The sequence below is a fragment of the Podarcis cretensis genome (genome assembly GCF_951804945.1).
Source record: "Podarcis cretensis genome assembly, chromosome: 3".
Classification (NCBI taxonomy): domain Eukaryota; kingdom Metazoa; phylum Chordata; class Lepidosauria; order Squamata; family Lacertidae; genus Podarcis; species Podarcis cretensis.
The window spans coordinates 108,666,687-108,694,454 of record NC_137172.1 but is presented as its reverse complement, the minus strand read 5'-3'; the positions used below and the strand labels follow the sequence as shown (position 1 = coordinate 108,694,454).

General features: G+C 45.2%; 1 protein-coding gene across 1 annotated transcript; it reads right to left on the bottom strand.

Moving 5' to 3' along the window:
- Positions 1 to 1,235: 1,235 nt before the first annotated feature.
- Positions 1,236 to 27,009, bottom strand: BFSP1 (beaded filament structural protein 1). Its single transcript, XM_079969855.1, has 8 exons — positions 26,490 to 27,009; positions 24,429 to 24,489; positions 15,217 to 15,312; positions 14,568 to 14,660; positions 12,293 to 12,400; positions 7,556 to 7,776; positions 5,612 to 5,697; positions 1,236 to 3,330 (listed from the first exon to the last, which is right to left on the bottom strand). The coding sequence occupies exons 1-8, from the start codon at positions 26,858 to 26,860 to the stop codon at positions 2,369 to 2,371; spliced, it is 1,998 nt and encodes a 665-aa protein (XP_079825981.1). The 5' UTR covers positions 26,861 to 27,009; the 3' UTR covers positions 1,236 to 2,368.
- Between the last annotated feature and the right edge of the window lie 759 nt (positions 27,010 to 27,768).

Below are 27,768 nucleotides of genomic sequence, written 5' to 3'. Positions count from 1 at the left end.
CGCAGGCAGGAAATGCCACCAGAGCTTGCCTGTCCACTAATAAGCCTTGGATTAGACCATTGGGTAAGATGGGAGCAGTCTTCCAGCTATTGTACTCTGTGGGGTGCAACTTTGGGGCAAGTCCAATCCTGTGGAATGCAACCTGACAATTGTAAGAATTCTGCAATCTTTTCTAGGGAAATCATCACAACCGTTTTGTCTGCTCAGGAGCCAGGGCCCATCTGTCGATTTTACTTGCTGACAGAAGGCTCCTTAGCTCCATGGGAAGGGTGATTGCTCAGTGATAGAGAACTTGTTTTGCATACAGATGGTCCCAATCCCTGACATCTCCAGAAAGGGCTGGGAAAGATTCCCTATTTGAAACCATGGAGAGCCACTGCCAGTCATTGTGTAGACAAGGCTGATCTAGATGGATTATATGTGGCAGTTTCCTATATTTATTGCCAGCAACTTGCTTACATATTCCCTGGTGAAATTGGATCCACCGTTTGAGAACTGCCATGTGAAGCTATTGCCCCATTTTGCCCCTTGTGCCCCATAATTCACCCCAAATGGTGTGCACAGCACTTTGCCTCCAGTGAGAACTTATCTCTAGGCACAGGACTCTTCAGCTTTCACCTCACACATCCGGAGGACACACAAGCTGTTTTGAACTACTCAACTCAACTCAAACTCAAAAGCAGTCACTGCTGTAAGTGGCAGCATGGCACAGTGTCCACACCAGAGTGGACCCCCAAGGTTTGCTTGTGCTGCCAGGAGGACCCAATCCTTTCACCATTACACAGAGAAATAGGAACCTAATCCTTGCACTGCTACATGTCGCAATCCAGTTGTTACAGCTGTGTTATGTTGGATCAGGACCTCAGCAGCTTCCCAAAAGCACTGACTCATGATGCTTGCACTGGTAAGAATCCTACATTTAGTACCCACCTGTAGGCAAGAGATGTTCCTGCATCATTGCTGCTGAACAGTCCATTGATACTGTCTAAGTGTTCGGCAGGTAAGAGGTAGGAGGAAGAACTGAATCCAATTTCCCTTCTCCCTTCACAGCTCATAGCATCAATTCTTTGCTCAGTGAGGGGGCATCATCGTCAATATTGTGTGAGAACATCTCTGGGCCAGGGCTGTGAATCTATCTGAGTCTAGTTTGATGTACATATAAGTTAGTCTTGTTTGTATGACCCCCCCCCCAATCTAAAGATGAAAATATTGAGTGCCCCTCTCCTAGAAAAAAAGAGGAGCCTGGTCCCCTTCCTCTGAATGTATTACATCTCTATTCACATCCAGTGATTACATTTTAGGTGTCTCTTAACAACATTTACAAAGTCCGTTTGAAGCCTAGTTGTGGCTTTAATAAGTTTCAATGAACCCCCCCCCCCCCAAAAAAAAAAAAAATCTGCCTTTTGTGGTTAAATGTCAACACCCATCCTCTGAAAAACACTGTCTATGGAAGGCAAAATATTTATTAAATTAAACTCAGCTACATGTCCCCATCTATCGTACGTAGCTGGAGTACCATATAATTAGAAAGACAGATATCAGTATGGCACAAGAAACACTTCAGTAGGGAAGTTAATTGATTCCAATAATGACATTTGACACAATCACACAGATGCCATGACACTGAGGACACTGGCCCCAGTGCAGATCAGTTGCAAAAGTCTGGTGGCACCCATAGAAGAGGCTGTGCTTGCCTCACTGCATCCCTTGCATTTATCCACTTCACTGGAGTCTAGGTGGGCACCTTGATTATACATTTTGATTATAACCATCTTGATACAGTTAGTTCTCCCTTACTGAATTGGGGGCGACTTGGCTTGAAATTAAAAGTACTAGACCTAAATTCAAAATGACTGTTTAGGACCTGGGTGGCAGTGGTAGTTAAATAGACCCAGTTGTTTGGGGTTCACACCTCTGTGGTGTGTCTGTCTTCTCCTGTGGTTAGAGCCATTCTTGTTGTTGAGGGTTAGCATGAGAAGTCATTGTGCAACTGGCAGTGTACATGTTTCACCACCATGGCTAATAATTGGGTCTGTTCTAAGCAGATGGCACCAGAGCAGGTAATTCATGAATCAGGTTTAAGATCTCAGAAGTGTAGCAATGTAATTCAATATTTTGCTGTTAATGGACAAGCCAGCTTCATTCCAAGCAACAAAACCCACTATTTTTATCGTTCCATCCAAAGATGGAAAGAGGTTGGGAAGAACTCAAGCAAAATATAGCCTTTAGGCTACAGTCCTCAAACCCACTCACTCTGAAATAGTTCCATTGACCTTATTAGTGATAACTTTATGAAGCAAGAAGCCTTGAGGAGCACACCACATTAATGACTGACAGCTGGATAATCTGGCTGCTTCGGAGATGCTCATTAAGAGCTTTTGTCTCCCTGCTTCTTCTTGTTGGTCTTCTCAATCATGGTCTCCACAATCATGGCGGTTTCTTCGTACGTCTGAATTTTGTCGTCTGAGAATTTCTCGATGGATTCCACCACTTCCACTTTCTCGTAACTCACGGTGCTTGGTGGGCTCAGCTCCTTGAAAGAGAGGCTACCTGCCCTGCCATACTCCTTGCCTATGTATACGCCTGCTTCAGTTCGGTCACTCGGACCCATTGGGGTCATTGGCCCATGTTCCTCGATCCCCGGCTGTTTTGCTGGCTCTTCGTGTTTCCCTTCAGGCTTCCCCCACTGTTCAAAGACATCTTCCTTTGCTTTGTCTTCTTCTGGTTTATACTCATATTTCGGGTCTTCCGGCATCTTGGGCCCCTCATGTGTTTCTTGGGCTTCGAGTTCACCTTTATCGCTCTCAAGAGGTTCTGGTAGCTCTGATATTGGTTCTGCAACACCTCCACTGGGCATCGTACCTTCGCTGTCAGAGACAGTGATTCCACCTCCAGAAGGGATGGGTGAAGAGTAGAAGCAGGGGTCATCATAACACCCCTCTCCGGTGACAAGTACATACCGCCCTTTAGTATAGAAGTCGCTTTTGGGTTCTGGTCTCTGGTAGCATCTGATCCTCTCTCTCACTATGTTGCACAGTTTATCAAAAGCTTTGCTTATCTGTGCTCCATCAGGCACATCCTCTGCAGCCCTCTCTTGCTCCACGTCTTCAACTTCATCCTGCCTGTGTTCACTTCTGATCATTAATCCCTCATGCTTGAAATCCAGCTGATCATGATCAAGGCCTTCCAAAGGCCGGTCATACATTTTTTCCGATGGAGCACCATTGGCGAGGTCTTTAGCGGTGATCTCCTTCCTCCTTGAGATCTTCTTCGGCAGACTTCTTTGTCTGGTCTTTGCACTGGTGATGTCTTGAGCAACCAACGTAATGTCTGTGGAGATGGGGAAAGGAGGGGAAACGGACATATCCATTGTGTGAGATCCAACAGAAGATAATGATAATAATTTATTATTTATACCCTGCCCATCTGGCTGGGTTTCCCTAGCCACTCTGGACGGCTCCCAACAGAATATTAAAAACACGATAAAACATCAGACATTAAAAACTTCCCTAAACTGGGCTGCCTTCAGATGTCTTCTAAAAGTCAGATAGTTGTTTATTTCCTTGACATCTGATGGGAGGGCGTTCCACAAGGCAGGCTACTACTACTGAAAAGGTCCTCTGCTTGGTTCCCTGTAACCACCAGAAGGCCCTCGGAGCTGGACTTCAGTGTCTGGGCTGAACAATGGGGGTGGAGACGCTCCTTCAGATATACTGGGCTGAGGCCGTAATAATTTTCAGTCGTCATTTCAAATAGCAAAAGCATTCATTGCACTATACATAAATATGCATCTTCCTACATACATAAAAATCCAAGGCAATTGTCATGCTCAGCAGTTTGTTTAATGCATGTGCAGTGAGGGGGTAGAGATTTGGGGAACTGTGAGAGGGTAACTCCATTAAATAGGTTTGCCCTGACTTTGGAAATTATAGGGACAGAACCACCCTAACTGTATAGAAATTTAGTCATGTATGTGACTACAGCGGCAGGAATGTTACTTGCCCAAAAATGGAAAGAAGAAGAAGTCCCAGAAAAAGAAGAATGGACACAAAATATGCAGAAATGATGAAACTTACCAGAAAAATAAGAAATCAAGAAAACAAACTTTTTTATATATAAAAAATGGAAGTGTTTTATGGAATATTTACAAATAAACTGTGAACAGATAGGAACATTGGCAGGATTATTGTGATAGCCTGCAGTTATATAAGAGTATATATTTAAAGTAGATGAATAAATGAGTAAATTAAGTTAATCTGGATATGTTGAAGATATTAAAAACAAATTTTAAAAACCGCAGAAAGAGGGGGAAGGAAGTTGAGTTTTGAAATGTTAAAAGGCATTGAAAAAGCTCAATACGGAGTCTAAATGGCCAAAATATTGTGAAATCTTGGAACAGGAGGATAACAAGTGGAAATTGCAGAGTTTTGAGAATTTAAAAGATAAAGTGCGCGATTGGCTTCACTATTATCAAATAATGGAGGTTTATAAGTTGGATAGGAAAAATGGTTTTCAGATGGAAAAGTCAAAATTGGAAACAGAGCTGTTAGAATCCAAAACTAAGAGCTTGTCAAAAATGTATAACTTGCTGCTGAAATGGAATACACAGGATGAAACGGTTAAATCAGCTATGATTAAGTGGGCACAAGATGTTGGGCATAACATTATGTTTGCTGACTGGGAAATGTTGTGGACCACCGGTATGAAATTTACGGCGTGTAACGCCTTGAGAGAGAATATTATGAAAATGATCTATAGGTGGTACATGACCCCAGTCAAGCTTGCAAAAATTTACCACTTATCAGACAATAAATGTTGGAAATGTAAAGAAAATGAAGGTACATTTTTTCACCTCTGGTGGACATGCCCAAGGATTAAGGCTTTCTGGGAAATGATATATAATGAAATGAAAAAGGTATTTAAATATACCTTCTTGAAGAAACCAGAGGCCTTTCTCCTGGGTATGGTTAGCCATGTGGTGTTAAAGAAGGATAGAATGTTTTTTATGTATGCTACAACAGCAGCAAGGATACTTATTGCAAAGTATTGGAAGACACCAGATCTACCCACTCTGGAAGAATGGCAGATGAAGATGACAGACTACATGGGACTGGCAGAGATGACTGGCAGAATCGGAGAAAGAGACAGTGGAAGAAGATTGGAAGAAATTTAAAGACTATCTTAATAAATATAAAATTAATGAAGGTTAGAACTGACATGGGTTTAAAAACTATGTGTTTTTCAGGGGTGTTGATTATGGAGAAAGAATAAAATTATTAAAAAATATGGGAACTAAGGGAAGGGATTTGCTGATTAGATAATGAAATTGGAATACAGAAGGGGGAGGTGTGAGGAGGTCGGGGAAATTAGGTTTAAGAAAATTAGGATGGAAATTATACTTGTTTATTTTTGTTTTTTGTTTGTGTATGTTTTTATTGTTAAATTTTAATAAATATCATTAAAAAAAGAGTTTTGAAATGTTAAAATGATTTTAAAATTATTGAAATGTATAAAACTGAAAATCTTAAATAAATCTTAAATAATAATAATAGGCTTGCCCTGAAAGGCACCTGAATCTAATTCCTTCCCCATCCTAGCCTTAGGTCATTACCTTTCCTTCCAAGAGCTGTGGTCTGTGTGGTTTTGTAGCTTTGTGTAAATAGTGTCACGGGGGTTCCAACAATGGCAGAATTCAACCTGGAACAGAGGGAAACGAGTTATAATAAATGCCTTGTGAAATAATGCATTGAAAAAGAATGAAGGCTATGCAAATCAAACAAAACAAGTACAGCATCTGCATAATTATGGATCTTTATTTCTCTGCAAAATGTATGGGCATCTTCCAAATAACATATTTTTATTCTTTTGTGTTGCCTCAAGCTGAATACATGGAGAGTATTATGACATCACATTCTCCAATGCCCACTTCCCTGAGCACCTTGCTGGCTAGAATTATTAGAAACAGAGGAGGATGCTTTAATCACAGCAATATTTCACGGGTTACAGAAGCAGTCCTACTTATTTTAGGGTTGCCACCATGTCCTCTTTTCCCCAGACATGTCCTCTTTTTCATGGGTATGTAAAATTAGAGTCTCGGCATAGCAATCCATAGTTGAAAGTAAGTAAAGGTAAAGGTAAAGGTACCCCTGCCCGTACGGGCCAGTTTTGACAGACTCTGGGGTTGTGCGCCCATCTCACTCAAGAGGCCGGGGGCCAGCGCTGTCCGGAGACACTTCCGGGTCACGTGGCCAGCGTGACATTGCTGCTCTGGCCAGAGCCAGAGCCAGAGCCGCACACGGAAACGCCGTTTACCTTCCCGCTGGTAAGCGGTCCCTATTTATCTACTTGCACCCGGAGGTGCTTTCGAACTGCTAGGTTGGCAGGCGCTGGGACCGAGCAGCGGGAGCGCACCCCGCCACAGGGATTCGAACCGCCGACCTTTCGATCGGCAAGCCCTAGGCGCTGAGGCTTTTACCCACAGCGCCACCCGCGTCCCTTTTGAAAGTAGAAATCCGCAAATAGTAGAAAGTAGAAATAGTTGAAAGTAGAAATCCGCAAATGTGTCCTCTTTTTTGCTCTTCGAAATATGGCAACCCTCACTTATTTTGAATAGATCTCATGGAATACCATTCTGCACACAGAAGTTGACTGCACACCTGAGGGAAGCAGTCTGTGGATGTGTTAATGGTAAAGCACATGGGATGCGGGTGACGCTGTGGTCTAAACCACTGAGCCTCTTGGGCTTGCCGATCAGAAGGTTGGCGGTTCGAATCCCCGTGATGGGGTGAGCTCCCGTTGCTCGGTCCCAGCTCCTGCCAACCTAGCAGTTCAAAAGCACGCCAGTGCAAGTAGATAAATAGATAAGGTAAACGGCGTTTCTGTGCGCTCTGGTCTCTGTCACTGTGTTCCATTGTGCCAGAAGCGGTTTAGTCATGCTGGCCACATGACCCAGAAAGCTGTCTGTGGACAAACACCAGATCCCTCGGCCTGAAAGGGAGATGAGCACCACAACCTCATAGTTGTCTTTGACTGGACTTAATCGTCCAGGGGTCCTTTACCTTTTACCCAGCGCCTGCCAACCTAGCAGTTCGAAAGCATGTCAAAGTGCAAGTAGATAAATAGGTACCACTCCAGCGGGAAGGTAAATGGCGTTTCCGTGCGCTACTCTAGTTCGCCAGAAGCAGCTTAGTCATGCTGGCCACATGACCTGGAAGCTGTATGCCGGCTCCCTCAGCCAGTAAAGTGAGATGAGCGCTGCAACTCCAGAGTCGTCCACAACTGGACCTAACAGTCAGGGGTCCCTCTACCTTTCAAGCACATGCTACATGTAGCTCTGCCCATTGCTCTTTGTATCATCTCTATGAGGCAGCCGCCTAACACTGCCTAATAGCAGGACCGGTTCTGCTTTGGTGTTAATATTAACCCAGGTACCACCAATTTCATAGGAAACTTCAAATGTCATTTTTGGTTTGTTGGTTGGTTTGAAAGAGGCTTCTTAAAGACACAGCAATACACTGAACCCATGAACATCTCCAGCGCCCCCCAAATCTCTCACCTGCTTTCTTCATTTTCAATAATACGTTTGTAGCGCTCAAGTTCACTCTCCAGAGACTGCTTATAAATGGAGAGCTGGCGGCAGTCGTTGGTGTATTTTTCCAAGGTCCTCTCAGCATCTTCGATGCCCTTTCTCAGAGTGTCGATCTGCTCATTGTACAACTGAATCTCATCGTCATAGCTTTCCTGGGTGTTTTTAATAGCCTGTTCCAGCATTGTTGTCTGTTTAAAAAAAAAAAATCGAAATGAAAGAGGACTTTGAGCATTTATCCCCTGGAAAACTTTGCACTGGTACCCTCTCAGCTGGTCACGGTCGGCCTGTTTCAGTCATAAGTTCACTGACTTTAAGCCAGGGGCTGTGCTTTGCCTATTTACACTAGACAGGTTATGTTTGAGTTTCGTTGCAAAACTTTGCCACATGTCGTTCTGATGAAAACACGGGTAACAAAGCAAACTCTAGAACGCAGTGATTTGATCTGACTGCAAAAACGACAGTTAATTTCAGAGACACGGACAGGTGAGGAAGCAAGCATTTTGCAGATTAGGTTACGTGACGATCTGGTGAAGCAAGAATTCTTCGCCAAAAAGCATTTTTGTGGAATATAAATTTGCCACCAGGTGGCGATCAATCACTTGAAAAGCAAAGACTATGCCTGATGTGAACACATTTTATTCCTTTCTTATTGCTCCAAGAACACATTATTATTATTATTATTATTATTATTATTATTATTATTATTATTTAAAAAGGTTCTATTGGCACCACTCAGGTAGCCTTGAAGAGTACATTATAGATGAAATCACCTTTAATTTCACTTTAAGGTGTACCTCCTTAAAACCTTGGAATATGTTTTCAAACACCAGACTTGAAGAGCTGGATGAGGCTGAGTACCCCCCCCCCAAAAAAAAGAAACCCCCCACAAACGAAAAACAAAGGACCCTCGTAGCTCATAAGAACAGAAGAACAGTCTTGCCAAATCTAGCCTGACATTTGGTTTTCATAGTTGTCGGCCGGATGCCAACGAGGAGACCACAAGCGGGAGCACAATCACTTGTGATTCCCCCAAAACTGGTGTACGAAAAGCATGGTGGAGGCAGAGCACAGCCATCTTAGCAAAAAGCCACTGATAGCCCTATCAATTTGTTTAACCTCTTTTCAAGCCATTCAAGTTGGTGGCCATCATTCCCTCTGGTCAGAGCAAATTCCGTAGTTTAATTGCGCACTAGATGAATAAGTACTTTATTTTGTCTGTCTTGAACATTCAGCACAATTGGATGTCCCAGAGTTCTAGTATGATGGGGGAAGGGACTTTTCTCCATCCCCTTTTTCTACACCACACATAATTTTATACACTTTTATAACGTTTCCTCTTACTCACATTTTCTCTAAATTTAAAAGCCCCAAATGCCTGTAAACTTTCCTCATAGGGGATAGTTGCTCCATCTCCTCCATCTTTTTTGGCAGCCCTTTTCTGAACTCCCCCCTCCCCCAGCTCTACAATACAGTGGTACCTTGCAAGACGAATGCCTCGAAAGACGAAAAACTCGCAAAATGAAAGAGTTTTTCGTTTTTTGAGTTGCTTCGCAAGACGGATTTTCCTATGGGCTTGCTTCGCAAGACAAAAACGTCTTGCAAGTTTGTTTCCTTTTTCTTAAAACCGTGCATTCACTTTGAGGAGCAACTCATAGCACGCGGTGTGGTAGCCTTTTTTGAGGTTTTTGAAGACTTTGGTGATTTTTGAAGCTTTTCCAAAGTCCGTGCTTCGCAAGATGAAAAAATCGCAAGACGAAAAAACTCACAGAACGAATTAATATCGTCTTGCGAGGCACCACTGTATCATTTTCAAGTGAGGCAACCAGAAAAGTACACAATATCCAAAGTGTGGCCACACCATACACATTATTTTTATTTTCAATCTACCGTATTTTTCGCTCCATAAGTCGCACCTGACCATAAGACACACCTAGTTTTTAGAGGGGGAATGCAAGAAAAAAAATATTCTTTAAAGGGAGCACTGAGCAGAGCCTGTATGCATCCCAGGCTCTGCTCAGCACTCCCTTTCATGAGCCGCATGGAGCATGTGTGCAGCGCTTGCAGGCTTTTCCCCGAGGAGGGAGAAGGGCAGCCCATCACTGTCCCTCCTCAGGGAAAAGCCCCCAAGAGCCACACACATGCTCTGTGCAGCTCTTTAAAGGGCTGCCCTTCTTCCTCCTCGGGGAAAAGCCCCCAAGAGCCGCACACACGCTCCGGGCAGCTCTTTAAAGGGAGTGCGGATCTTGGGGGCTTTTTCGGGAGGTGGGGGAAGGGACTGACATGGCCCGTCAGTCCCTTCTCCCTCCTCGGGGAAAAGCCCACAAGCGCCACACACACGCTCCACGCGGCTTGTGAAAGGGAGCACTGAGAAGAGCTTCCCGCCTGCATTCGCTCCATAAGACACACACACACATTTCCCCTCACTTTTTAGGAGGGGGAAGTGCGTCTTATAGAGTGAAAAATATGGTATTTCACAACAATCCCTAGCATGGCATTTGCCTTTTTCGCAGCTGCTGCACCCTGAGTAAGTATATTCATCGGACTATGCAATATGACCCTCGAGTCTCACTGCTGGTCAGCATAGCTGTCAACTTTTCCCTTTTCTTGTGAGTAATCCTATTCGGAATAAGGGAATTCCCCTTTAAAAAAGGGAAATGTTGACAGCTATTCTGGTCAGTCCCCACCAATTCAGACTCTGTGACTGTATGTATGTGTGAAATGAGGGGGTGTGGGGTTTTTTGCATCACTTTACACTTGCTTACATTGAATTGTCTTTTACATTTTATTACCTGCTCACCAAGTTTGGAGAGAACAATTTGGAGTTCCTTGCAATTCAGTACCTCTTTGTTTTGAATGTCATGAACAATTTGGTATCATCCGCAAACCTGGCTGCCTCACTGCTCATTGCTAACCCTAGATAATTTATGAGCAAGTTAAGAAGCAAGGTTCCCAGACCAATACTTGGGGGACTCCAGTTTTTACATCCCTCCATTGGGAGAACTGGGTTAAATCCAGTTGCCCTGATAGTGAACCACTTGTAGGTTTTCCTTCCTTGCACATATACGTATGTGTGGCAACAAATGCATATGTTTGACTGGATATGAATGCATGAGCTAACTAAATGAGTTAACTTTTTAATATACAGTGGTACCTCGGGTTAAGTACTTAATTCGTTCCGGAGGTTCGTACTTAACCTGAAACTGTTCTTAACCTGAAGCACCACTTTAGCTAATGGGGCCTCCTGCTGCCGCCGTGCCGCCAGAGCACAATTTCTGTTCTCATCCTGAAGCAAAGTTCTTAACCTGAAGCAATATTTCTGGGTTAACGGAGTCTGTAACCTGAAGCGTCTGTAACCTGAAGCGTATGCAACCCGAGGTACCACTGTACTCTCTAAACACTCACACTCACTGGCTACATTCGAATGAAGAAAAGCTACTGCATATCAACCTAAGCAAGTTGTGTTTCCTTTTTATAGAATACAGATAACTGAACAAACTTAGTTGCATTACATTCTTCATTAAATTATCTTTCCATTGATATACATTGATATATAATTTTATGGTATTACTCCAAAAAGAAGTGGTGTTGTGAGCCATCAAACCTCAGAAATACACTTTTCCCAGAAGGTTTCCACAATTTTGGCCACTAGTGTAGTGCTTCAAAGTGTTGAAAGCATTTCACATTAAAGCTGGGCTGAATACGCCCCCCCCCCCATTTTGCAGGATCATTTATCTGCTGAGAAAGTGGGGAGGAGGATGAAAGGAATAATGTATCACTTGACATGATAATTTCCCCCTGACCCCATATTAGCTATTGACTTTGGTAGATTGTTCCACTGGGGCCTTGACTAAAGATACTGAACTCATTCATCCACACTGTGGACCAAGTACAGTTCTGAACAAGAGCACTCCTGACAGAGGCTGGAGAAGTTAAAATTTTATTATACCTCCCATCTCTCTTTGATGAGAATGTCACCGGGCTCTTTGGGTCAAAAAATCTACCTGGAGAAATCCTGTGAATTTAGCTCTTTAACTCTTGCCTGTGAAGGCAGCTGTGTTAAAATGTCAAACACAACCAAACTGTCAGCTTGCAAACCGATGCAGAATTATCCTAGATGGTGTGCAAATTATTGGCTTGAATCAAAGCTAGCTTGGAGGCGGGGGAATGCATGAAAACACAGTATTTCATAAGAAACCACAGGATAGACATGGTTTGTTGTGGCTAACAGCGTGTGTACACAGGTTCCCAAAACAGTTTTGGGGCATATTGGATGCAGAGTAAACAGGAGTGTGTAGGTAAAAAGGTAAAGGACTCCTGGACAGTTAAGTCAAGTAGAAAGCGACTATGGGGTGCGGCGCTCATCTTGCTTTCAGGCCGAGGGATCCGGCGTTTGTCCACAAACAGCTTTCCGGGTCATGTGGCCAGCATGACTAAACTGCTTCTGGCACAACAGAACACCGTAATGGAAGTCAGAGTGCACTAAAACGGCGTTTTCCTTCCTGCCATAGTGGTACCTATTTATCTACTTGCACTGGTGTGCTTTTGAACTGCTAGGTTGGCAGAAGCTGGGACAGAGCAAAGGGAGCTCACCCCATTGCGGGGATTTGAACCGCCGACCTTCTGATCTGCAAGCCCAAGAGGCTCAGTGGTTTAAACAGGAGTGTGTACACAGGCCTAACACAACTGTATTTCTGGGGGAAGTACCTCAGTCTGCAGTTTCATTTTCTGAGCCTGGAGCTGGCATAGGATGCTCTTGTATTCTTCTAACTGGCTTTGAAGAATCGGTATCCTCCTCTCAGTTATCAGCTTCTCCTAAGATGAAAGCAGAAAGAGGGAGGGTTGCGCGGGGGAATCAGATTGTGTGCAAGTAGCACCGAAATTCTGATTATGCATGGAAAGGGACATGAAAAAAGCACGACTAGGCCAAGTGCTTCCAGCAGGAATGCTATCAAAGTCATGCGGTTTTCAGAAATTGCACTTGATTTGAAGGGATACACATTGTGGTGAAATGATGAATAGCAAAAGACCATTAATGTACAAGCAAGAAATAATGACAGGATTTCTAAGGGCAGCTCTTGGAAAGTGAAACAGAACTAGGTTGATTTCACGGAAAGACATATTTAGATGCACGGAACTGCCTTATTTCCAGTCATTTGTATCCATCCCTTGGGAAACCTAGGAGGGATATTTGACTGATTGACAATGTCTTGAAAAAAAGAAAAGAAAAAGAAAAAAGAAAATGCCACAACTCCTCCTTTGCTGCTACTCACTTCCTGTGTATGGTGCAGTAATTTGAGTGCTGGACAGACTGACCTGGGAGACAGGGATTCTGGTCCCCACACAGCCATGAAACTCACAGGGTGGCCTGGACCAGTCACTGTCTCTCAGCCTAACCTACCTCACAAGGTTGCTGTGAGGATGAAGGAGAAAGAGGGAGAACCACATGCACCATCTTGAACTCCTTGGAGAAAAGGGGGGATACAAATAAATAAGCCAAAAATTCCTTCCCTGTGGCAGATGGGTCACTCAGCATAAGAGAGGCCCCATAATTTGAGCAAGGGCGTTCACATATCTGAGAACCCTTGCTTCAGATAATTGATCCATCCCTGCAAGAAGTTGTTTGGCTATGATCTCCATCATTCTGTCATGAACAGGGGTGGCAAACGTCCCTTCAGACTCATAAGGTGGAAGGCAGAGAGGCCAACAGTAGGTGAAGCCAAGTAATGCAAGCTTTGGGCCTTTCCAAGCTTGCCATTTGCCATTTCCGTCTTGTCGTTCTTTTGGATTTGAATTTGATTTTTTTTGCATGCCGCCACACAACGTTGCCATTATGCAGCTCGTGTTTCAGAATAGTGTACGCACGCACCACTTCTTCTTCTACCACAAAAAATCTAACTTTTGTAAAAGATCCAGATGGATCCCCAATATGTTCATAGGTGTGGCATGCGGATTGCATCAACCTGATTTTTGTATGGAAAAGATGGGAGCTGGTGGGTGTGGTTTGGGAGACATTGGTTGTGTGTCACTTCCTCAAAATGGTGGAAGCAGAAGTGGAGCTAGCTGCTCCGGCACCTGGGGGCGTGGCTAGCCACCCTGTGGGGTGGGGCTAGTGTCCCAGGGGGCGCCGCCCATGACAAGTGTCCCAGGAGGTGGGGCAGCAATGTCACCCCCCCAGGGATGACACCTGTGGTGGACCGCCCCCACCACACCCCCTTCCTCCGCCACTGGGTGGAAGCTGTCCGTTTGCAAGCTCAACTCAGAGGGGAGATGAGGGCAGGGAGAGACGATAACGCTGAGATCAAAGCACAGCAATATACATATACAATATTTTAACAAACCAGAAGCTTTTCTTTTAGGTATTGTAGGACCAGAGATCCTGAAGGAGCAGACAAAACTATTTATGTACACGACCACGGCTACATGGACTCTCTTAGCGCAGAAATGGAAAGATGGTACAACTCCGACTAAAGAAGAATGGCAGACAGAATTGATGAATTATGCCGAGATGGCAAAATGTACAGGATGAGAAACCAGGAAGAGGAGGTCGTTAATAAAGAATGGGGAAAGTCTATAATTTGTTTGAAAATGCTATTGTAAACAATTGCGTACATTATTAGGGTTGACGGAAAACTTGTAGTGAAAATTTAAGCTCTGGTTTGACAAAGGATTTATAAAAACAGAGTTATGAAAGAAATGCAGAAGGGAAAATCATTACATTAAGATCCACAACTGGGGGCGGGGGAGTCAAAAGGGATTATATGTTGATGTATTTAATTCATTATTTTATGTAAAACAGAAAATGCAAAAATAAAATTTATTTTAAAAAGAACAGCAATGGTTGCCCGCCAAGAATACCCATGTAATCCTCCAAATGTTGCTTCACCAATCCTCAATCACTCCCTCATGCTTTTACCCTTTTACTACTATTTGAAAATTGGATCCTTCGCTACAAACATTGTCGGTGAAATAAAACACTTACCTCGCTGGCTCCAGCTGTGATGATGGATACGCGAGGAGTCGTTTGCATGATTTGCTGTAAAATACTGACGTAGGTCTGTATTTCCATGAGGTTCTGTGGCAGAGCAAAATGATTTACGTTTGAAAGAATCAAAGGCAGGATCTACATTCGAGGGACTCCCCTCTCAACTCAATCCCCCCCCCCCCCGTTGTTAGATCCATCCTAGGTAAATAAGGAATTGTTCTAGACAAGTGAGACCTGCAACAAAACATTGCACCTCCTGTTCAGAGATCCATCCTTCTGGTTTTCTACTCCCCTCCTTCAACAGTCATCTTGCATTCTTTGGCCACTGACCATTCATAGTCCCCATTGGCTTGTTTTGGGGTCCCCCCACTAGGGTTTCTCCCCCAAGATTTTCTGTTCATAGCCACAGCTCTGTAGCACCAGAAGGTAGATCAACTTCCACTATATCATCCCACTATGACTTTTAATCTGCTATGAAGGTGCCATAAATAGAGGGGGAAGAAAATGGGAGATAGAACTTTGTTCATTGGCTGAAGGTCCCTTGTCAGCCAGAGGTCTAGAGCCTACTCTCTGTTGTCTGCACTTCTTGGCAAGCAAAGAAAACTAAGAAGAAATCAAAGCTCCCCTGTTAGTTCACAGAAATTACCTTTTTGTATCTGTCCTTTGCAGCATTAACATCATCCTGCAAGAACTGTGATTCAATCTGTAGTTCCAGATTACACAGCAAAGCTTCATCGGCTTCCTGTAATAAAAGCATTTCTTTTTGTTATTTTGACTTTACCGACACGTTCTGTATTTGTATATTTATATTTCCAATGTTCCCTGTTTTAATGTTTTGAATGTTTGCTGTGAACCGCTTTGGGCACAGTTGCGTGTAAGTAAAATCAACCCATCAATGAGTGTTCCAGTTTTACATATGCACAGCCAATCACATGCAGCAAACATTGGCCCAAGATGTGCTATCTGCCTCAAACGCTCAGCTGCCAGTGCTCAGACAGAACCACTATATTTAGGGGTTGCAAAACAGTGACATTCCTGGCAAGGACATGTGATGGGGAGCCATTCAAAGAGAACTGCTTTTGTGACATGGCCCAATAAACTAATCCAAAGCGTCTGCTGTGCTGTTCAAAAATGTGTAGATGTTTGCTCTTTCCATTATATCATGGAATGCAGAACTGGCCAGGTCTGCTGATGTGCCAGGAATGATAAAGATAAAAACTTAGCATGGGCTTTTGCTCTGGGCCTTGTTATCTGCACTGTGAGCAAATGAGATTAATACAGACCACAACCAGAACATTCTAAGCCAGCGACCAGCCATTTGCTCAACACTTCTGCATTCTTTTCTATGACTTTTTGAGATATGAATCAGCAGCAAAACAGTGTGCTCATCAGCCCACTGGCACTATATGAACATCTATATGAAGCCGCTGGGAGAGATCATCAGGGGGTTTGGGCTGGGTGTCCATCAGTATGCGGATGATACCCAGCTCTACCTTTCTTTTAAATCAGAACCAGTGAAGGTGGTGAAGGTCCTGTCTGGAGGCGGTTGGAGGATGGATGGCGGCTAACACATTAAGGTTGAATCCTGACAAGACAGAAGTACTGTTTTTGAAAACAGGGAGCAGACAGGTATAGAGGACTCCCTGGTCCTGAATGGGGTAACTGTGCCCCTGTAGGACCAGGTGCGCAACCTAGGAGTCATTTTGGAATCACAGCTGTCCATGGAGGCACAGGTCAATTCTGTGTCCAGGGCAGCTGTCTACCAGCTCCATCTGGTATGCAGGCTGAGACCCTACCTGCCCACAGACTGTCTCGCCAGAGTGGTGCATGCTTTGCTTATCTCCCGCTTGGACTACCGCAATGTGCTCTATGTGGGGCTACCTTTGAAGGTGACCCAGAAACTGCCATTAATCCAGAATGCGGCAGCTAGACTGGTGGTTGGGAGTGTCCGCCGAGACCATATAACACTGGTCCTGAAAGACCTACATTGGCTGCCGGTACATTTCCAAGCACAATTCAAAGTGTTGGTGCTGACCTTTAAAGCCCTAAATGGCCTCGGTCCTGTATACCTGAAGGATCGTCTCCACCCCCATCATTCAGCTTTGAGGTCCAGCTTTGAGGGCCTTTGGGCGGTTCCCTCCCTGTTTCTTCTCATGAACCAACACCCCTTTCAGCAAAAGAAAGCCACATACAGAGCAACAGCATCTCTGACAGTTGCTTCTTCTGTAGCCACATAGCGAAACTCATTCTAGACCCATCAATCTAGCCACATCCATCTTGTGATGTGGATCAGAATGCGAGCACTCACATATATCTGGATTCAGTGCTTGTGATTTGTGGTGCAGGCGCATCAAGGTGATCCCAAAACAAAAGGCTGGGTAACCATCAGACCAAAACAGATGCTTGAGTTAAAAGAGGCCATAATTTCATTGGTTGCAGCAATGTAAGTAGGCTTGGAATTGCATCATAGCATAGGTCTGTTTTCTGTTTCGAACCTAGGTGTTCTGTTGGGGGGGGGGGACGCATCCCAGCACACCTACAGAGGAATGACTTTGAGAGTTGACCAGCAGAGAGGACCCAGTGTGGTGAGGGCCATGCGCTGGCAACCTGAGATATACAACAGCAGGCTCGGCCCCACCTGCCCAAGCTGTGGCCAAGTGCTGGTGCATTAGCTCAGAACCCCATAACGGTATCCTACTTGTGAGGAAAACCAGAGCTTACAGTGTTAATAGCTCAGAGTGCGTCCTGCCCACTGGGGGGGGGTAGTCTCACATACGAAGATTGTTCTTTGTTATGTGAGACAGAACACTTTTGTTTTGTGCTCCGAGGGAGTCAACCATGCCTCCTGGATGATTTATTTCTCTGCTGTAAATAAACCGCTTCTTAGATTAGAAAGAAGCTGTGTATGGACTGTTATTTCTACACCCACACAAGGCACACACCGCTGTTTGCGATACTCTGCTCGAAGCTGGGGAAAGTCCAGAGGCACAGGGAAGCCTGCCGGACATTTGAATCTCACACTACTCAACCTCACCTCACAACCAAGAGCCAATCAAGAAGAGTCAAACTGTACTCCAGCCATGAGAAACCAGAGACCACGTAAAGCTTCAGGGATAGACTTTAAACCAAGTGAGGGTTGCTGGGGAAGTCTGCTCACCCCTCTTAGTGTGGCAGCATTGCAGGGTATCAGAGGCTTCACTGGGGCCCCGGCGAGAGAACTGGAACAGCAGTGCCCTCCCTGATAGGCGGTGAGGGCTTAAGCCCCCTCCACCTATCAAAGCCTGCACCCTGCTTTGGCAAATGGGGATGCAGTCTGGGGATGCGGGCTGTGCCCAGGGGGCTTCCCTCAGATCCGCCTCTTGCCCCATTTAAGCTGCCCACACCTGGGGAACTACCTGTTCGTTCCTTCGCCGGGTTCCCTCACCCACCCACCTTCGGTTTAAGCTGATAGTCAGTGACTTTGCTGTGGCTACGGCGGTCACCACTCTCTATGGGGCCGGATAGGAATTTGCCCACCAGGCTAACTGGCACCAACCCGGTGGTTTTGCCTACCTCATAGCAGTCATCACAACTGGTTGGGCATTGGAGCAATGCATTGTTTTGGATGAAGAGGAGGTAGTAGTCTATGCTTGCCCCTCCTAACACTGGGGTATCCCCTTAAAGGGATTCAGGGGGAGTGGCCAAGTCCACATGCCCTGGCGGGGCCAGGACCAAAGGCACTCCCCTAGACAGCAGTCCCTGCGGGGGTCACCCTATTTGATGTAAGACTTCAGAACTGGATTGACCACGCGCCACTTCTGGCTGGGAGGCCAGAAGTGTTTAGATTGCCCCATGCCCAAGCCAAACCTCTTTCATCTGTATTCAATAAAGCTGTGGCCTGTTTTGATCCCAAAACCAGTCTTATTGGTCTGTTATTTGCATGAGTTGAGATATGGGGAGCCAAACGCCTGGTCCTGCAAGCTCACCGAGGGAAACAAAGGCCTAGTTTGGTGAACATCAAGACCCTTTTAAGGCTGATGCTCCATCTTCTCCCCAAGATCCTACAAGGCGAAACAAGAGCAGGTAAGGTCTTGCAAGATTCAGGGGGAGTCTGGGTCTCCCGTGTCACTGTAGCCAGCTGTGCCACCCCATACATTGATCCTTGCTGTGCAGGAGCACACAGACCTGTGAGAAGTTGAGCATGACTAGAGTAGATTGGCCCATGAGTCTCTCCCCCGACCCCGACCCTTTGCATTATTGTTTCTGTGCAATACTTTCCCCAGACTCCTAGTCCTAAAAGGTGATTTCAGCAAGTGATTAATCAACATTCTTTCCCACAAGCGGTAGATACAAGACAGGAACCGGACAGGTTTGCAGAGCTGTTGATTAATGCTTCCTTTCATTGGCAAGTCCTGATTTCTGAATCTACTCAGGAGCGTCCCTCGGGATACTGTTTCCAGTCCACATTCTCAGAAACAAACTAGCCAAGCAAAACACTTTCAGCTCTTCTGCAGACAATCCGCTGCAACCTCTGGTCTTCAAAGTCTTAATAGTAAAGGTAAAGGTACCCCTGCCCGTACGGGCCAGTCTTGACAGACTCTGGGGTTGTGCGCCCATCTCACTTAAGAGGCCAGGGGCCAGCGCTGTCCGGAGACACTTCCGGGTCACGTGGCCAGCGTGACATCGCTGCTCTGGCCAGAGCCAGAGCCAGAGCCGCACACGGAAACGCCGTTTACCTTCCCGCTGGTAAGCGGTCCCTATTTATCTACTTGCACCCGGAGGTGCTTTCGAACTGCTAGGTTGGCAGGCGCTGGGACCGAGCAGCGGGAGCGCACCCCGCCGCAGGGATTCGAACCACTGACCTTTCGATCGGCAAGCCCTAGGCGCTGAGGCTTTAACCCACAGCGCCACCTGCGTCCCATACAAAGTCTTGATACACCAGTCTAAAGGTGATGGATGTGACTAAATGGTGTCTCATTGCATGCGGTGTAGCCAATTAAAATGCAACAAATGTCTGAATTTCGACCTTCAGGAAAATTAAGTTCATTGTATTTAAAAACCGTTGAGTACAAAACACCAAGTGAAGCTGGTAGAAGATGCTCCAAGCCACTGAGGCCTCTTGGGTCTCTAGTGATAATGCCAAGTCTTAAAGCACCCCCAAGCTGGGCACCTCCTCCTTCAGAGGGGGCATCGGAAACCACAAACTGACAGTGCTTCCATCTTGTCAGGACAGTTTGAGTCTTTGTCCATCCCATTGCCCAGATACTGAGACCTCCAGGTAGAGGGCGGTATATAAATTCAATCAATCAATCAATAATATTTCAATAGTATATTGGCTAACACAGGGGTCTGCAACCTTTAAGACAAAAAGAGCCACTTGGACCTGTTTCCGAAGAAAAAAAAACCTGGGAGCCGCAAAACCATTGCATGCGCACCGCTGCCCTCCGATCTGACAGCTGGCGGGAAGGTGACGTCAGGACGGTGCGTGACTAACGCACGCACCGCCCCCATGCGACGTCACAGCCAGTACAGCGTCCGCCACAGTGGGGAGTGTCGGGGCGCACAATGCGCCTCCTTCCCTCGCTAGTATCCGCCCCGGAGCCGCGGCAAAGGTGTAAAAGAGCCACATGCGGCTCCGGAGCCGCGGGTTGCTGACCCCTGGGCTAACAGAAGGCCATTAATTTGATGTTGTACTTCAGACTACTTCAAATACAGCAAAAGGATAAATTGCACAACAAAACCAAGCAAAACTCACACACCCAGTCAGCTAGCCTTTACAATTATTTTGCAATGAAGTTATCCAGCCAAGTGGAAAAATGCACACATATTGAGGAATCTACATATGAGTGACAATAACATACTGTTTTAGGGGAAACTGTGTTGGTTTAGGGCAAATTGCTTTGTAAAAATGTATATATTAGGCAGCATTCCTCCCCTCTCAAAAGAAAAAAAAACAGCTTAAGAAGAGCTGAACATTTGCAAGCAAAAACATAAACAGCTTATTTCAGCTAGAGAGAGATTTATATCCTGTCCTTCTAGTGCCTATTCTGCACCTGTTTTGTATGATGCGCAGGTAGGGGGAAAAAGCTGGAAGGCTTGCTTCCATCCTATTTGTGTGCACGAATGAAGCCAGGTGTTTGTGATCTTCCTCTCAAAAAGGTGACAGTATATACTCATTGCTTTGCCCTTTCTAAGAGCTGGTACCACTGATTTTTAATTTAAACCGTGCAACTCCTTTTTGTGTTTGCAGATGCACCGGGAACAAATGCATTTGGGCAATTTTGATATTTATTCAGACTGATCTACAAATGTTCTCTAGCAGCAAATTTCATCTAATGGCTTGCTTGCGAGCTGCCATCGTGGGAATTGCATTAACCATTTGATATTTACAATTTGTGACAGGTCAGCCTATGTCAGAGGAAAGTGTTTACTTCCTCGATTGAATTACATCTGCAAGCAAATGAGCCCTTGGTCACCACAGCCACATGTCCAATACACAATTTAATTGTTATGTTTCTTTTACCCTCTGTTGGCACCTGTGCAACGCAACAACCCCATCGCACCTCTACGTCTGACACCAGCACTGCTCATAGCAGCTATTTGGGTGATGGGGTTCAGAGGAGAGCTGATGAGTCAAGAGAGTTTTATGTGCACATAAATGCCAAAGGGGAGGAGGGATTGGACTGTGGAAAACTTTCTTTAAGATGGTGAGAGCTGTTTCCTAGTTCTGCTGGATCTCTCAGCTGCCTTTGACACCATCAACCATAACATCCTTCTGGACCGTCTAGAGGGGCTGGGAGCTGGGGGCACTGTTATACGGTGGTTCCACTGCTTTATCCTGGGCCGTGTCCAGAAAGTGGTGTTGGGGGATGAGTGTTCAGACCCCTGAGCTCTCACTTGTGGGGTGCCTCAGTGTTCCATCGTCTCCCCCATGCTTTTTAATATCTATATGAAGCCGCTGGGAGAGATCATCAGGGGGTTTGGGCTGGGTGTTCATCAGTATAACACCAGTTCTGAGAGATCTGCATTGGCTCCCAGTACGTTTCCAAGCACAATTCAAAGTGTTGGTGCTGACCTTTAAAGCCCTAAACGGCCTCGGTCCTGTATACCTGAAGGAGCGTCTCCACCCCCATCGTTCAGCCCAGACACTGAGATCGATCCAGCACCGAGGGCCTTCTGGCGGTTCCCTCATTGTGAGAAGTGAGGTTACAGGGAACCAGGCAGAGGGCCTTTTCGGTAGTGGCACCCAGCCTGTGGAACACCCTCCCTTCAGATGTGAAGGAAATAAGCAGCTATCCTATCTTTAAAAGACATCTGAAGGCAGCCCTGTTCAGGGAAGTTTTTAATATTTAACGCTGTACTGTTTTTAACACTTTATTATCAAGAGAGGAAGGTGGTTGGCAATCATGCTGTGGGTCACCTCTTTTAAAGAGGCACTTGTATCACAAAAGCTAAAAATATAATAATATATACAGTGGACCCTCTAGTTACGTACCGCTCTGGATATGTAACTTTCCGGTTACGAACACGGCAACACATCAGGGGAGCAACACATCAGAATATAATTGACAGAATGCTGGTAATTATTTCAATTAAACTGAAGGAGCATCTATCTGCCAAAGAGGTAGAAAAGGCACTCTAAAGCATCAATAGGAAGATAAGCATGAAAAGCAAAAAAAATAGCCATCCAAAGTAGGAAAGAGGGTCCATTTTTTTCAGTCCATAAGTAAGAAAATAGCCCAATAGGATAAAGCAGCTGTTTTAATATTAGAATTTCTTCTCAAAGGAGAACAATGTTTTACAGGTAAGTCCATTGCTGTATCAAGACCTTATCGCCCCATCCAAAAAAGCATATTTCAGATTTCATTTGAAAAGAATCTGTTCTCAGGAGGTTTTATGTTTTTTGCCATGGAAACTAGGTTTGTGCAAGAGCCTAGTGTTATACAGATATAGACTGGGTCCTTTCCTTAAACAGACAGTCCTGATAAAGTATTTTATAGGCCCTGGCTGATGTACAAACTTGCCTGTGATGTAATCTGCTACAGAGTTTTTCCTTTCTTCTGAAACTTCAGATATCCAGAAGGTGCTCAGTCAATGCTTTTCTAAAGGAGGCGTGTGTGTTTGCTTCTCTGTGTGCATGCACATGCCCTCATAATACCTGCACAGTTCTTACATGGTTGTTTTTGTGGGATCCACAAGTCCTTCTTCAATTGGCCTTAGTTTAGTATCTGGGCAATGGGAGGGATGAAGACTCATAAACTGTCCCAACAAGATGGAACCACTGTGAGTTTGCGGTTTCCGATGCTCCCTCTGAAGGAGGAGGCGCCCAGCTTGCGGGCAATTCTTTTAAGACTCAACATTATCACTAGAGACCCAAGATGCCTAAGTGGCTTGGAGCATCTTCTGCCAGCTTTACTTGGTTTATCAGCTGCATCCTTCCCTGCGTAGAAATAGCCCACCTGGCTACAATAATCCAGGTTGGATTCCTATATTGTGTTATATGTGGGGCCAAAACGCATCTAGAAACTCCAATCAGTGCAGAATTTGGCTGCCAAAGTTCTGGCTTCTTTAGCTAGATGGAGCCATGTCAAACAACAACAACAACAACAACAACAACAACAACTTATTTATATCCTGTCTATCTGGCTGGGTTTCCCCAGCCACTCTGGACGGCTCCCAACAGAATATTAAAAACACGATAAAACATTAAACATTAAAAAGCTTCCCAGTACAGGGTTGCCTTCAGATGTTTTCTAAGAGTCATGTTGTTGTTTATTTCCTTGACATCTGATGGGAGGGCATTCCACAGGGCGGGCGCCACTACCGAGAAGGCCCTCTGCCTGGTTCGCTGTAACCTCCCTTCTCGCAAGGAGGGAACTGCCAGAAGGCCCTTGAAGCTGGACCTCAGTGTCCAGGCTGAACGATGGGCTGAAACATGAGTTCCAGATGAACTACATTAGCTTTCTGTTCATGACCCAGCCCAATTCAAGGTGTGGTGCTTACCTTTAAAGCTTAAAATGGCTTGAGGCCCCAATAACTGAAGGAACGCCTCCTTCTGAACAAGCATATGGTGCACTATGACCATAAGGTCATTCTGCTTCATATTCAGAACAGAAGTACATAATGTATGTACAAAAGTTAGGTGGGTCTTTGTGGTGGCTCCAAATATGGAATAGCCTCTTGAGAGAGGTGCACCCAGGGTCAGATTTGTATTCTTTTCAGCACCAGGTTAGAAGTTTTTGATTTGATGAAGCATTTTAAAGGATGATATTTTCAGATTACGTTACTGAATGAGTTTATTCCTCTTATTTTTGTTGTACTGTATTGTTGGTTTGTAGTTTGTTTCTGTATTATTATTATTATTATTATGCATATTGCCCTAGAATCCTTTTTTGGAAAAAGGACAGTTTATGCATTTTTCAAATAAATAAACTAAATACAGTGGTACCTTGGGTTAATAACTTATTTCGTTCTGGAGGTCTGTTCTTAACCTGAAACTGTTCTTAACCTGAAGCACCACTTTAGCTAATGGGGCCTCCTGCTGCCACTGCGCCGCCGCTGCACGATTTCTGTTCTCATCCTGAAGCAAAGTTCTTAACCTGAGGTAATATTTCTGGGTTAGTGGAGTCTGTAACATGCAGCGTATGTAACCTGAAGCGTATGCAACCCGAGGTACCACTGTATTGTTAGAAAAATGCAGTTTGTTACACCTCAAGTAAGCATGTCAACTTCAGAATGGTGATACCTGTGCCATGTGACTGCCTGATTTTTGCTAGCAGCTATTGAACAGTGCCCATGGCGTGGTTGCTAACAAGGAACACCAGATGAAAGAAACATTGGCTGAGGGGAAGCAGATAGCCTTTGATATTGTGAACTTACCTTATTAAGTCGTTCAAGAGTAGTTTTCAACATCTGCTGATACTCACATTCATTTTTATATCTACGGAAAAAGAGAAGCAAAAAGGAAAATGTAAATAATAAAGATAATAAAAGAAATGGGTAAATGGCTCAATGTGCTGTTTTTTGTTTCCAGGTAAAAGTGAATAATGGCAGAAACAAACAATTTGTCATAATTTGTCATTTATAACGATGAAAAAAAATTGATAATATTATAACAGAAATTACAAGATAGAACAAAAACATTTTGAAAACCAGGTATAATATCATCATGGGGGGGCAGTGTTTCTAATAATTGTTATACCCCTGTTATTAGTTTGTTATCTTTTTATCAGTTATTTAGTCAGTTGTCATGGACTTCTGTGGATCAACTGAAAATCCAGTCTTTGTTTTCAGTGAGGTACATAAGAGGGGGGGAAACAGGATGAAAGAACATAAAAGAAAGAAGGGCAATTTTATGTGTGTCAGGAGGCAAGATTGAGATTATCAACTGGCAACTGTTGCTGTAGACCAGTGGTTCCCAAGATGCTTTTGGCCATGCCCCACCTAAGCATCTCTAAAATCCTGATCCCCCCCTCCCCCGGTGACATATAATTCTTATTATTCAAAAAATGAACTCCTATTCACGTGGGGGAAGCCTAAAAGGCCATTAACTGTCAATAACACATTCTCAAATTGCCGCCCGCCCCCATGTTGGAAACCATGGCTGTAAACAAAATACTTCACAAAATAGGGATGGGGAACCTCAGGATCAAGGACTGAATGTGGCCCTCCGACTTCTCAATCTGGCCCTCTGAACTGTTATAAGGTCTCTCCCTTACCGAGGATAGAGAAATGGGGGTGGGGGTTAGAAAACATTGGCTTTTGCCTGGCTGGAATGTAACACCATGGGCAGTTGGGGGGGGGCACATCTGTTGCACTGCTGAAAAAGTGTCGCCAGTCCTGCCATAAAGGCATCCTAAAGATCGCTAAGTTGTGCAAGTATTTATTTCCCGAAAATAATTATACACTGTCGTACGACATGCACTCTCAATGCGACAGTCCTTGGAGTTCTGCTACCCACTGATCAATGTCAAGTGCAGAGTGGGGCTTCTAAACCTGCAGAACCAGGTCCCCAACAATTCATGTAGTGGGTTTATTATTCATTTGTTTGTTCATTGCATTTCTAACCCACCTTTGCTCCAAGGAACTCAAGGTGGTGAACGTGGTCCACCTCATCTCCATTTCTATCCTCTTAATCTAAGCCACATGCTAACTAAACTAAGCCACATGCTAACTGAGGCTCTATTGGTTCAGAATGTAGCCAAGCACCAAATGAATACATGCACAGGCCCCACCTAGTGATTACTGTGTGTGTGTGTGTGTGTGTGTGTGTGTGTGTGTGTGTGTGTTTACTTCTCTTCAAAAACTACAGGCAGCCTTATCTATGCCTCCAATACAGAGGGTAGCATTTGAATCAATGTATTCAAATAGCAAGCAAGGAAATTCCAATTAAACGTTAAGAATAACCCTCATTAAAGTTTTTAAAGCAAAGATTGGATGGCCCTCTGTCAGGGATTCTTTAGCTGTGATGCCTGCATTGCAGCTGGTTCCAACCACATTATTCTATAAAGGTAAAGGTAGAGGACCCCTGGATAGTTAAGTCCAGTCAAAGGCGACTATGGGGTTGCGGCGCTTATCTCGCTTTCAGACCGAGGGAGCCAGTGTTTGTCCACAGACAGAGTTCCAGGTCATGTAGCCAGCATGACTAAACCGCTTCTGGCACAACGGAACACTAGAGCATACGGAAATGCTGTTTACCTTCCCCCCGCAGTGGTAACTATTTATCTACTTGCACTGGTGTGCTTTTGAACTGCTAGGTTGGCAGAAGCTAGGACAAAGCAATGGGAGCTCATCCTGTGGTGGGGATTCGAACCGCCAATCTTCTGATCGGCAAGCCCAAGAGGCTTAGTGGTTTAGACCACAGCGCCACCCGCGTCCGTTTCCATGCACTCTGGTTTCCGTCAAGGTGTTCCCCTCTCCTCTCACCCACAGCCAACTTACTTGTTACGGAACTCATCCAGCATACGCTGAGCATCTTTCTCTTCCCGCTCCAGCTTAGCTCTGTCGGAGGCCAGTTCACGAACCCGCTGGCGGTTGAGGTCGATCTGAGCTGCGAAAGCCTCTTCCAGCCCGGCCAGCTCATCCATGCGCTGAAAGGTCTCAAGCTGCTTGCGGAAGATGGCGTTGCGCTGCTCGAGGACCCGGGCCCGGTTGATGTAGTTGGCAAAGCGCTCGTTGAGCTCTTGCAGGTTCTCCAGGCCCTGAGTTTGGGCGAAGCTGCCAAACTCGGGTGACTGGGGCAGCTCTTCGAAAGCATCCGACCTCTCATACTTCTCCTTGCGAACTTCGCGCAGGTAGCTGCTCCTGTACATGGCAGCCTGGGGGGATGTGTGCGGGCCCAGAGATACCCTTTGCCAGTCCCTTTCTCTTTCCAGTTTGACGGCGCGATGTTTCTTGGAGTGGGAATGGAAAGGAAGGGGATGAGCTCAGCTCTCTCGCCACAACATTCGAGGACTGACCTGCCTCTGTGTCGTTTAGGATTCTAAAACCCTAGCTAGATGCAGTAGACTAAATAAAATCCAATGGCCCCACCTTCTCAACCTCGGTGTTTCCATCCTGTCAGCATTTTGGGGCTTTCTTTCTCTCTGTCTGTTTCAATTGTGCGAGACCCAGTCCAAAGCAAAGGGAGGGAGATGTCCTGTTTTTGCTGGAGAGGCAGAAAACAAAAGCTGTGTGGCTTTACAGGATGCATCCAAACATTCCACTGCTTTTTTCTCTCTTTTTTGTCCACCTCAGTCAGGGATTTTTGCATGAGGATGTCACATTTCATCGATGCCTGGTGGGATGCTGGCTTCATTTATGGTTTTTTGTTAAAGGGGCAGGGATGAGGAATGTTTTCATCCTAAGGTAAAGGTAAAGGACCCCTGGACAGTTAAGTCCAGTCAAAGGTAACCATGGGGTTGAGGGAGCCAGTGTTTGACCACAGACATCTTTCTGGGTCATGTGGCCAGCATGACTAAACCACTTCTGGTGCAATGGGACACCATGACATAAACCAGAGCACACAGAAATGCCGTTTACCTTCCCGTTGCAGTGGTACCTATTTATCTACTTGCACTGGCATGCTTTCGAACTGCTAGGTTGGCAGGAGCTGGGACAAAGCAATGGGAGCTCATCCCATCACACAGATTTGAACTGCTGACCTTCTGATTGGCAATCCCAAGAGCCTCAGTGGTTTAGACCACAGCCCCACCCGCGCCCCTTATAACATGCCAACACC